This window comes from Pituophis catenifer, unplaced genomic scaffold, assembly GCF_029215685.1.
Source record: "Pituophis catenifer annectens isolate HBS135680 unplaced genomic scaffold, rPitCat1.0.hap2 SCAF_1, whole genome shotgun sequence".
Classification (NCBI taxonomy): domain Eukaryota; kingdom Metazoa; phylum Chordata; class Lepidosauria; order Squamata; family Colubridae; genus Pituophis; species Pituophis catenifer.
Genome location: NW_027256881.1, coordinates 174378722 through 174391581, shown reverse-complemented (window position 1 = coordinate 174391581; position 12860 = coordinate 174378722). Strand labels below are relative to the sequence as shown.

Here is a 12860-nt window from a genome sequence, read left to right as displayed (position 1 = left end):
AAATATGTCCAAACACTGCAGGTCAAAACTGCAGAATTCTATGCACTGATCTTCACTTCTACTGTAATTCTTATGGTATCACATATACAGTAGCAAGGTTACTTTTTTCTTCCTTTTAAACTCTCAAGTTAATCCACTGCACTTTCTGAAACTGGGAGCATGGGAGTTGAAAGGGAACTCTTCCTATCTTCTATTAGCTTCCTCTGTTTGTTTGCTTAATCACTTGTGCTTCTTGGAAGCTATTAATTTATATTCTTCTTATAAGATTGCAGTAGCCTCTGTTTAATGTATTGTTTTGCTATTAGTTGAAATGGGCTGTTCAAGAGTATGATGAATTCTCCCTGATACTAAGTTTTATTTTCTTTTTTAAATAGTGATTGATGCAGGGTGTTCCTTATTTTTAATTAATTAATTTTAATTAGGACAAGCCCTAATTATTTCCTCCAAAACTATGAACCTGGTGACTACTTTTTTAAATATATGCTTTATCAATATGAGTAAAATACAAAAGAGAGAGAGAGAGAGAGAGAGAAACATATTAATAACAAAAAGAATTAAATTTTTGTATTTGTGTGTGTAAATACAATGCCCCGAATGTCAAATAAATCTGGGGACTATTGATTCAAGCCACAAGGACATAAAAATATCCTTCCTGGATCAGATGATATATTCACTCAGTTCAACATTGGTCAACTGAATCCATCTGGGCTGCTCACAAGCAGAGACTGGAGCATAATATTGCTTCTCAGCAGCCAGTGTCTGAAGCAGGCAGCTTGTGATTCAAAAGATGGCAAAACAGCCATTAATATTAGTAGCTAGGTTGTCCATGAACCTACTCTGTTCTCTTTTAAAAGCATCCAAGTTGACTGCCATCACCATAACTGCTGGTATATACTGAAAAGATTCCCAGGAGGTGACAGGCGGGTGGACTCTGGCGGTGATTAATGCTTCTCTACAGTAAGGGGCAGTACCCCAGCACTTTAAGGAGGCTGTGGTCCGCCCTCTTCTTAAGAAGACATTGCTGGACTCCACCCAGTTGGATAATTTCCATTTTTGGTGAAGGTTGTTGAGAAGGTGGTCGTGTGGCAGCTCCAGAGTTTTCTGGATGAAACAGATTATCTCGACCCCTACCAGTCAGAATTCAGGCCTGGATTTGGGACAGAAATGGCATTGGTCACACTTTTGGATCATCTCTAGCAAGAGTGGAATGGGGGTAGTGCATCCATCCTTGCTCTACTTGACCTCTCAGCGACTTTCGATACCATAGACCATCATATTCTCCTGGGGTGGCTTTGGGGGGTGGGAGTGGGAGGCCTTGTGCTATCCTGGTTCACTTCCTTCCTCTGTGGCCGCTCTCTGTCAGTATTGATAGGAGGGGAGAGATCCAGCCCTCGCCCACTGCTTTACGGGGTTCTGCAGGGCTTGGTACTCTCTCCGCTCCTGTTTACTTTATTTATTTATCTATTCCCATCCTGCTTACAATCTTTTTGGACTGTTGCCTTCTGGCAGAAGATAAAGAACAATTAAAACTCAGACCACACGTTTTCTGAATAGTTTTTATCCCAGAGCTATAATTGCACTCAACAATGAACTAAAGGGTTCATAATAATAAATTATTATAAACTAAATCAGTGAGCTGTTGGACAGTATTACCTGGTCTGTTATGTGAATATTTGGGTGGTTTGGGGTGGGGAATTTGTGGTGGGTGGGTGGGTGGGTGGGGGTATTTGGGGATTGTTATGTGTGCTGGACCTGGTCTTTGGGTGTTAAGTGAATTTTGTTGTATGGGTATACTGTGTATACATGTACAATGACAATAAAGTTGTTGTTGTTGTTGTTATTATTATTATCTTTATTCATTAAATATGAAACTCAGTCAACTGAACATTCAAAAATGCATCACAAATACCATTGACTTTTTCCACTTTATGTTCCCATGATTTTTTGGTTACAGGTAAGCCATATTTTTTACATAATGACCAATGGATTAATTTAGCAACTCGGTCATGTCTAGCTTTGTAATCAGTTTGTACGATTTTGCTGTATTCACATATTAAATGTGAAACAGTTTTGACTTTGTTGTTGCAAAGTTGGCAGTTTGGATTGTCGGTGGATTTTTGTATCTTTGCTTTCATGGCATTAGTTTGTAGTGCTTGTTCTTGAGCAGCGAGTATTAAACCTTCCATTTCTTACTTTATGGTTCCCAAGTTAATAATAATAATAATAATAATAATAATAATAATAATAATAATAATAATAATAAGATGATGATGATGTTGATGATGATTATATGAAAGGGTGAGATCATCCGTCACCATGGACTGAAGTATCACCAATATGGTGATGATACTCAGCTGTAGGTCTCAGCCCGTGGTGAGTCAAGTGATGCCGTGTCCTCCCCCTTGCAGTACCTAGAGGGTGTTAGGGGCTGGATGGGGAGCAATGGGTTGAAACTAAACCCTTGCAAGACCGAGTGGCTCTGGGTTTGGGGTTTGTTGGATCAAGGAGAACTGCCACCTTTGGTCTTCGATGGGGTGGCACTATCCCAAACAGACCTTGTGGGGTTTTCCTGGACTCACGACTCCTGCTTGAAGAGCAGGTGATGGTTGTGGCCAGGAGGGCCTTTGTGCAACTGTGGGTTGTGCACCAGTTATGCCCTTTCCTGGACCAACAGTCCCTATTTACAGTCACTCAAGCCCTAGTCTTGACTATTGCAATGCGCTCTACATGGGGCTGCTCTTGAAGAGCATCCGGAAGCTCCAGTTGGTGCAAAATGCAGCTGCCCACATGGTTTTGTGCAGATTCCAGTTTGCACATGTTATCACCATTGATTGGTGACTGGCTTTAAATTGACAACCACTGCATTGGTTGCCAATTTGCTTTCAGGTGCAATTCAAGGTGCTGGTTGTCAATTTAAAGCCCTTCATGGCTGGGGACCAGGTTATCTGAGGGACCATCTCTTGCCGGTCACACCTACCCAACCCATCAAAGCTGGGAGGCAGGGAATGTTGCTGGTTCCATCCCTGAGGGAGATACACCTGGTGGGACCCAGAAGAAGGGCCTTCTCCATGGTAGCTGTGTCTCTCTGGAACATCATTCCCCCAGAGATTAGAATGGCCCCCACTCTAATGCTCTTCTGGAAGGCGCTGAAGACAGGGTTCTGCCAGCGGGCCTGGGGAACCCAGACCGGGATGGAGCCCATTAAATGGCTTGTGTGATCTGCTGTCACTGGGGCAGTGGGTTGGAGGTGAGGGGGATTTTGTTATATTGTACTATATTAATTTGTTTGATTCTTTGTGTTAGTGTTTATTGTTTTAAATGTGGTTTTATATTCTGTAAACTGCCTTCAGTCGCCATGGGCAAATAGGCGGCAATATAAATTCAATTAATATCAATAGTGGTAGTAGTAGTAGTAATAATAATAATAATAATAATAATAATAATAATAATAATAATAGTAATAATTTCATTCCATTGGTCCTGGATCTTCCTATAGTTAGTTCAGTGGAGGACTCTGAATTATTTCATAGAGGGAGAAAAACTTCCCCCTGTTCATTTATTCATCCCTTGTATGATTTTGCATTTTTCTATCTCCTTTCCCCTTTCTCTTCTTTGTACCATGCTAAGGAACCCTAATAGCTTAAGTCCTTTCTTATAGGAAGGGCTACTTTAGCATTCTAATCCTTCGGGTTCCTCTTCTTGTGCCTTTTCTTGCTTAGTCAAACATTCCCTACCTCTCACCCACCCTCGTATGTTTAAGAGCTTTGGTCAGCTAGATCAGCATGTGATTGCACTTACAAATAGCTCACTTGTTTTAGGATAATTTTAGTTTCAAAGATAAAGCAGGGTCAGCTTTACCTAAGCATCTCAAGATATAACAGAAAGACACATTGGTAAGAAGTTGGTGGACATGTCCACCTGATGTTAAATTATGTCTCTGGGGACTGCATTTTTAAAAATGGTTGCAATCTACACTGTCTGACACAGAGTTACTATGTTTGTTACTCTGCAAGATATTTATCCTTTGAAAGTTGTCATTTGTCTTAAAGCCCATCTGTCAACTAAGCAGAACACAGCAGCTATTCACTAGTTCACTAGTTGCTTATTTGCTCTGTTCCCTTTTGTTTTATTTTGTAGATCAAAACAGGCCAGTCCTTTGATATTATTTCTAAGATCTGCAAACTACTGGTCAATAGGATCAAGCTATTCTCTTATAATCTTTTTGTTTTTCCCTTACCTGTCAAGTTCTTCAGCCCAAGCCGCCTCAGTCCAAAACTCCCATCTTTTTTGTAATTGAGGAAGATGGCCAGTGCAGAGCGATCTTCATACAGTTTTGTTCCACGAATGATCCGCAGATTTTCCAAAGGAAGGTATTCAAATTGATTCAGCGCTACCAAGACGTAGCCAGTCACTTCTCTGATAGACTGCAAAAGACAGAGATTTGATTGTATACTAAAGTATTCCCAACTCACTTATCATTTCCAAGGTTTCCCATACAATATACACAAATCACTTATTTATTCTCATTTAAAAGTGGGTGAAATTTATAATTTCACAAGTGCTCATAAAGTCAGCATTCACTTCATATTTAAAAGCAAGGAAGAAATGCAATTTCAGAAAAGGCTGTGACTCACATTGTCTCCCATGTACAGTACTTCAGATGACAGGAGAACACAAAGCAAGCATCCAAATCAAAGGTAGATGTTTTTAATAAATAATTTTGTATTGCTCACATAATTATATATGACATTACTTTGCACTTTGGTACCACTTCAAGGAACATCTGCAGAATAATTTCAAGTACAGACACAACATGCATGAATAATGCACATAGCATTCATGTGCATCCATATTTTCAGATCTTTATTCCAAAATAAAAAGGTAAGACATTTTTGCTCAAGGCACAGTTAAACTGCTCAGTTCTTCACTATTAACTCTATGCCCCCATATTTGCTTCCAAAGATGGTAAACAATGTTATAGAGTGGGGGCTATAAAATAAATTTTGTAAAACCTCTTCCCCTTGAATAAAATTGTTTGATCATACTCTAATACAGGGGTATCAAATTGGCAGCCTACAGACTGGATGCATCACACACAAGCCACACCCACCCCGGCTCCGCAAAGGCAAAAAAGGTCATGATACATCTCAATACACCACATGACGCAATCGGGTTTGACACCCATGCTCTAATAGAACCCTGTCACAATGTGCTCTGACACACTGTATTTTTCGGAGTATAAGATGCACCAGAGTATAAGACGCACCTTAGTTTTTGGGGAGCAAAATAGGAAAAAAAAAATCTGCCTACCAGGTATTCATCTGGCTAGTGCCCTTAGTCTGGTCAGCTTCACCACATTAGTTCGCTGGTTTGAAGCGCACGCACCTGGTTGGGGCTGAAATACAGCTTCTAAAGCACAGCTGATCGTCGGAGGGAGCAGCAATGAAAACAGCAGGCGAAGCACGGAATATTGCTTCACTTGCAAGCACCTCGTTGAGGCTAAAAAACAGCTTCAAAAGCTCAGCTGATCATTGGAGGGAGCTCCAGTGACTACAACAAGTGAAGTGCAGAAGAGAAGGCAGGAGCTATTCCAGAGAGCCATTTTGGGTATTGCACGTCGTGTTTTCAGCCTCCAAATGTATCGCGTTTTCAGGCAGTGATCAGTGGCAATGTGCTTTGGCCATCCTTGCAGCCTAGAAGAGCTCTCAAACGGAGCGTTTGGAGGCCAAAAACGCGATGCACAGTGCCCAAAATGGCTACGCCATTGTCAGTGTCTATCTCTGCAGCAAGGAAGAGGACACATGGAGGCCGAAGGATGGGGGCTGGTGGGTGAGCGGGGCTACATTCAGAGTATAAGATACAAATTTTCAGCCTCTTTTAGAGGGAGGGTGAAATGCATCGTATCATCCAAAAAATACGGTACTTATTTCTTGGGGTGAGGAGGGAAAAAGTCTTACACAATTTCATTATTGGTTTGGCAGGAGTTTTCTTCTCTAACCAAAAGTAGCTAATGGAGGCCTGTTCCCAGAAGCCCCTTTGCAGGAGTCCAGAACAGCAACCTCTGTTCTGTGACAATCACCTTCAATGAGGTGAATCTGCCCACATCAGAACTAGGCCTAGTGCCTGATCACAAGGTTGGTGAATCTGGTGCAGGTGCATTAGTAGGCTAGCAGAGATAATGTGGAACCCATCTTGGCACAAGAAAGTCTCTACCCAGGCATCTTCTGGCTCAGAACTCAGGCAGTAAGAGCTATGAGCATGCTAATGGATACTAAGGGCATCCCTAGATTCTTTCAACTAATGGCAGTGACAGAAAACTAGTAGATTACAGCATAGTGCCAAGCATCCTTGGGGTACCCAATTGTATACTCATTTGCCTCAATTGCAGATTTAAAAAGTGATCAATCTAGGGAAAACAACTAGGATGCTAACTTAGAACCAGGAAGTAGAGAGATCAATATTCTGCTTTCTCTCTCACACACACATGCTCACATACAGATATTGCTTTTGGGAAAGGAGGAAAAAAGAGTTTTCCCAGAAGAAAAGCTTCAATTTTTTTGTCCTAGAGTCCAGAGCTGCAACACAAGTTGCAACTGGTAGAGGTTGCACCAATTTGCAATTGGTAGAGGTTGCACCAGGAGCCCAGAGCTCCAACACAGTTTGCAACTGATAGAGGTTGTGCCATGGCAGACTGACACACTACCTTCATTTGCAGCGAAAGACATATTTTCCTGCTGGCCAAATATGTCAGAGATGCTGCTACTGTGCTTTCATGCACCTGCCTGCTCCACAGAGAAAATCCAATAGATATAGACTTCACCTTGGCCATTCTGCTGTCTCCCCTGCACATTATTGCTGGATGCAGAGTGAGAAAAGATGGGCTATCAGCAAATGCAGCTGGAAGGAGGGCAAGCAAAGAGTTGAAGGTGCCTCTGCTGCTAGGAAGGTAGATATGATAAATATTGTGGTCACTCTTAGTAGTTCCAACAATGATTGAACTTTAAGTGTGCTAGCCTAATTAGATTGGACTGTTGCCAGTATACATTCTCATTACCTGGACAAATCAATAATATCTTGTCCAGGTAGAGTGGGGATGAGTGTAAGTGTCTGCTTAAATTTGGACACAATAAGCCAGGAGGGTGCAACCCATAGTACGAGAACCCCACTCAAGGGGATAGGGCTTTCAATGATTTGATTGGTTAAACCATATTTTAAATACTACTGCTGCCAAATATTATTAGAAGAAAGGCATTACTCTTCCATCTTGAGAATTTCATGAACCAGAACATGCAATTAGAGCAAAAGAGAACTTGCTATAATTGTATGTATTATACTTTTCCTCTTTAAAGAAAGCTTTAGAATATAATTTTGAAACAATAATTTTGAAATATTTCTGCGGAATAAATATAATTGGACTCAGGGAACATTATTTCTGAGTAAATAGATATTGGATTTGCTCTTGGTTTTTTTTAAAATGTTCTGATCATGTCACTTACAATCTCTTATTTTCATTTTACACTCTGGATTTACCTTATTTTTACACAGTATGAGGGTGAAGGTTTGTTCTCCGAGCTTGTGGATTGGTTTCTGAATGTTTCATTACCTGGCTAGGTAAACATCTTCAACAGAGTTTAGGGAATGTCAGTGTTCTTCCATCTATAAGGGCTTCGTGTGGTCAGTAGGTCTTGTGATGGGTCAGGTGTGGGTGTATCAAACTGAGGGACTTGTGATGATGACTCACACCTGACCCATCACAAGACCCTCACTTGACACCCACACCTGACCCATCACAAGACCTACTGACCACACGAAGCCCTTATACATGGAAGAACACTAACACTGATGTCCCCTAAGCTCAAGATGTTACCTAGCCTGGTAACAAAATGTTTGGAAACTAACCCACAATCTCAGAGAACTCACCTTCATCCTATACCCAAACTACAGATATTTGCCACTATTGCAAATTTACACAGTATATGTGTGCTGGACAGAATGGTTGATCCTGACAGAAGGCACAAAGATGCTGTGAGCAAAGCAAGTAAAGTCATTCTGTTTTGCCAACTTTATTGTTGCTACTTTTATATTACATTGATAGTCTATGTACAAATCTTTTGTAACCATTAATCAGCTTTATAGTATCTCAGAAATGCACTACAGTTCATTGACAATATACTAAAATTCATTGCCATTAAATAATAATGCAATAGTAAAAAAGGAATCATAAACAGGAAGCCATTTCTAACAAGTAAACACCTGGTGGAAGAAAGAAAATTTAACTGACCTCCTAATAAGATTAATTAGCTGAATCTGCAAATGTGATTAATATGTTTGATCCCAGTGTATGAACTGGGATCCACATATTACCTTTTGCTGGTTTTGAATGCCAGTGAACACCCTGGGACTGGAGATACATATTTAAATATCAAAGATAAACAAACGCTGATTGCTGCCAAAGACCTGTTTTGCTCTAATACTGGTAGCTCTTCCTCATGTACTACTTATCCACAGTGTGAAGAAGTTTCATTAATTCTTTCAGTATGTTAGGCCTTCATGACATCACCTTCATCTCATTCCTTGTCCATTGCAAAGGCAGCATGCATTGAAAGTGATGGTTTCAGGTTAAAAAGAGAGAGTTATTTCTCCCAGCCAAACTGTTGCTTCCCAAAGTATGAAGAAGGGTCTACATCAAGAGCATATTCAGTGCTGTGATGCAGCGAGATGCTACCTTCTGCCCAGTAAAGGTTTTATTGTATGAAGAAGTGTTGTATAAACATGTGCAAACCATCAAAATTTGCTGCAGACTCCCTGTCCCTCCTAGACTCTAGCCACACTACTAAGACCTCATTTGGAATATTGCATCCAGTTTTGATCACCATGATATAAAAAGAAATGTTGAGACTCTGGAAAGAGTGCCAGGAAGAGTAACAAATGAAGGTTAAAACATATGAAGAATTGCAAAAGGATATTTTCGAAAGCACCAGAAGGCAACACAAGAAACAATCGTTGGAAATTAATCAAGGAGAGAACCAACCTGGAATTAAGGAGAAATTTCCTGACAGTGAAAACAATTAACCAGTGGAACAGCTTTCCTTCAGAAGTTGTGGGTGCTCAAGCACTGGAAGTTTTTAAGAAGAGATTGGGCAGCCATTTGTCAAAAAGGATGTAGAGCTGTGATGGCAAATCTATGGCATGCGTGGTACGCAGAGCCCTCTCTGCGGGCACAGGAGCCGTTTCAGCTCTACCTTGCGCGCGCCTCCCGCCAGCTAGCTGATTTTCAAGTCTCTGCCGTGCATGTGCAGAGGGTGGGGCACATACAGGAGATGCTCGTGCATGCATGGGAGGCACATATGCGAAGGTCGCGGGCATGCACGAGGGAGGGTTGTGCACAGGGGTCATGCACGCATGCATGGGGTCACACATGCATGCACAGGGGCACAAACATGGGGTCATGTGTGCATGCATGGGGTTGCATGTGCATGCACAGGGGCACAAACATGGGGTCATGTGTGCATGCATGGGGTTGCATGTGCATGCACAGGATGGGGTGCACACGGGGGGTCAGGTGCGCCTGCGTGGGGTGGGACGCACACAAGGGGGTTGTATGTGCATGCATGGGGTTATGGATGCATGTGCAAGGAGCAAGGTGCAAGCGGAGAGTTGCATGCGCATGCGTGGGGGCATGGGGGGGTCACACACGCATTGTATTATGGGTGTGCATGCACACACACACTTTCGGCACTCAGTGCCAAAAAGGTTAGCCATCACTGATATAGGATCTCCTACCTGAGCAGGGGATTGGACTAGAAGGACCTCCAAGGTTGCTTTCAACTCTGATATTCTGTTATTCTGTTTACTGCAGGCTATTTTCCTTTTGACAGCATTTTCCTTTCTGCACTTTTGCCAAACCTGCCAGAACTGGCAAGAGAATCTCAGGGTGACAGCTATGAGCACTTCCCTTCCCACTACAGGTAGTCCTTGACTTACGACCACAATTGAGCTCAGAATTTATGTTGCTAAGTGAAAAGTTTTTAAGTAAGTTTTGCCCCCATTTTATAATTTTTCTTGCCACATTTGTTTTTTTTTTCCAATATTTTATTAAGTTTATGAAAATACATTAAATATCATTCAGATTCAGATTGCTATACTGTTTGGGGAAGGTGGTATGAATGGATGAATGATAAAATAAAAGGAGAAAAAGGTGTGCCTAATAAAAGGAATAAGTAGCTTAAGAAACACCAGGTATATAGCTTGTATATATGTATAAACACTGCACATCTGATGTAAATAGAAATTTCTTGCCACATTTGTTAAGTGAATCACTCCAGTTGTTAAATTAGTAACACAGTTGTTAAGTGAATCTGTCTTCCCCATTGACTTTGCTTGTCTGAAGATCGCAAAATATGGTCATATAACCCTGGGACATCGCCAGTGTCATAACTATAAACCAATTGTCAAGCATCCAAATGTACATCAAGTGACCAAAGGGATGCTGCAATGGTCATAAGTGTGAAAAATGGTCATAAATCACCTTTTTTCAGTGTCATTGTAACTTTGAACGATCACTAAATGAACTGTTATAAGGACTACTGTACTTGTTTTCCTATATGAGTAGAAGAGCTTACTACTAAAGAGATGGGGAAGCTCAATACAGTTTGCCAAATGAGCTCCCAAACGTAAAATAAAGTCTATTTGGAGGATAGTCATAGTCTGTGGGGGGGAAAAGTCCGAAAAAAACAGGTTTTTGCATCCAGAATAAACCTCACAGAAAGAGAAGGGGAATTGAAAATGGACTAAGAACCTAGTAGACATATATTTATGAGGAATTAAAGAGAGGAAAGAGAGAGAAAGAGAGAGAGAAAGAGAGAGAAAATGAGAAAAAGAGAAAAAGAAAAACTAGCATGGGACAATGGGAATGAGGCAGTGTCCATCTGGAAATTCCCAGGTGACTCAAGACTACAAAGGACATTAAGACAAAGGATGACACGTTACAAAGAGAGAGTAAAGGGTGTGATTGATAGCTGTGAGAGGCAGCCAGCTAAGTTTTAACTGAAGCCATTCATTAACTATCAGCTGCATTTTAGAACAGGCATACTGTCATTTCTGCAGAATCATGATTACTGCTAGGAGGAAGTTAAATGTTAATCTCACAATAATAGAGCAATTAGGCCTTAAATTGGAGTCCCAAAGTGATATGGAGGTTTAGTTATTGGTTTAGTAATGGGGAGAAACAGATTCTAGTCCACCCTCCACCCACCAAACTCACTCTATTACTTGGCACCAGTACCCTCTCTTATCCCAACCTACTTTAAAGGATTGTTATGAAGAAAAATAGGGTAGGGAGCAACCCATCTTGAATTTCTATACAAAAAGCAAGACATAAATCTATTGGGAAATATCTTTTGAGGAAAGATGAAAGGAAACTGGCTACCTTCCATCCTTTGCGGGCAGACACCAGAGTGAAGCAGAGAGGGAAACTGTAGGCGTGTTTCTACACATTAACTGAATTCTGCTTGTTAACTTGAAAAATCACTCTTTTAAAGGTTCTTCTTGTTATACAAAGAATAAAGGACAAAGTTAATATAGTTCACAAGAAACTTATATTTGTCTGGTAAACCCTGAGAACTCAGGACACTGCTTCTCCCAGAAAGGGGGACTTGAGCAGCTTTAACCAGGTTGGGCAGTAAAGCAGGCCTTTCCAGGTAAAAGACTTCCCCTGAACAGGGGTCTTCAGCTTTACCGCTGCAATTGTTGATTCAGGTGGGTGGGTTTGACACACATGCACATACTCATGGATCAACTAGCTTGGATTCAAGTTCTCCCAGATGATTTTTATTTGAACAAACTAAGAACAACTATTGGTAGCTGCCATCTTCATTCTCCACAGTTTCCATCCCCCCCTGCTAGATTAAAAAAGCACTATTGATCATCTTCTTAATGTTGGGTGAATGGAGCTGGGCATCCGGAGCTTAAGAATAAGAGATTTTGCACTCTCCCTTCTCCAGAAGCTATTACACCCATGTTGACAGTTTAACAACCATACTGAAAACAAAATAAATGCCCTTATTAGATAGCCTGCTGTTGAGCTACAAAACAGTCTTCCCCCTGCTGCTTCTCCATTTCTGTCTTTAAAAGAGGGGGTGTTGTTTAGACTGATCTAACACAGTTTGACACGGGTGGTGAATGTATGTTAATAAAAAGGCTGCATAAGATCTGAAATTGTATGAGAAAATGTCTACAGAAGCCAATAAATAAGCAGAAACAAAAGGCCTGTCAAACTGGTGGCCTGTGGGCCAGATGCGTCATGCACAGGCCACGCCCATCCCAGCTCCGCAAAGTCAAAAAACATCATGATACATCATGATACATCACGTGACACAGTCAAGTTTGACACCCGTGCCATAGAGGAACAGTATCCATCGCTTTAATACTGGATCAGCAAAATTCAAAGTTAAGTGGGCCTCAGCTGTGCACTGAGGAGGCAACAAGGGCCAAGTACTGAGAATAATTAAGCAGGACATTGTCAAGCTGTTAGGCCAATGTGTGGGTGAGCCCTTACTCTACCCCAAAACAGTCACCAGTCTTCAGAGTCTTCATATGTGACATCCACTACAGATGTCAAAGCTTTTGGAATGGAGCATCTCTGATCCTCCCTTAACTAGAAAGTGAAGGAAAGGAATGAGCTGCTTTGGAGAGAAGCAACTACTCTGTATTTCCAGCCTGTGGTTAGCATAGCCTAGTAGTTCTTGAGGTTGCCGTGCTAATCCCCAGCCATTAGAAGAAAAGTGTTTAGGTCCTGGAGAAGAGGTGTTGGTCTTACCTGATAAGCTTCTTCTCATTGAGTGAGAACAGCATCCAGGAAT

The 12860-nt window shown here is 41.3% G+C and overlaps 1 protein-coding gene across 1 annotated transcript in view; it reads right to left on the bottom strand.

The window, feature by feature from the left end:
- Nucleotides 1-12860, bottom strand: part of ERBB4 (erb-b2 receptor tyrosine kinase 4) — a 584656-nt gene that overhangs the window by 474940 nt on the left and 96856 nt on the right. The window contains 1 exon segment of the mRNA XM_070933199.1: nucleotides 4238-4424. Within this exon segment, the coding sequence (XP_070789300.1) occupies nucleotides 4238-4424 (187 nt within the window).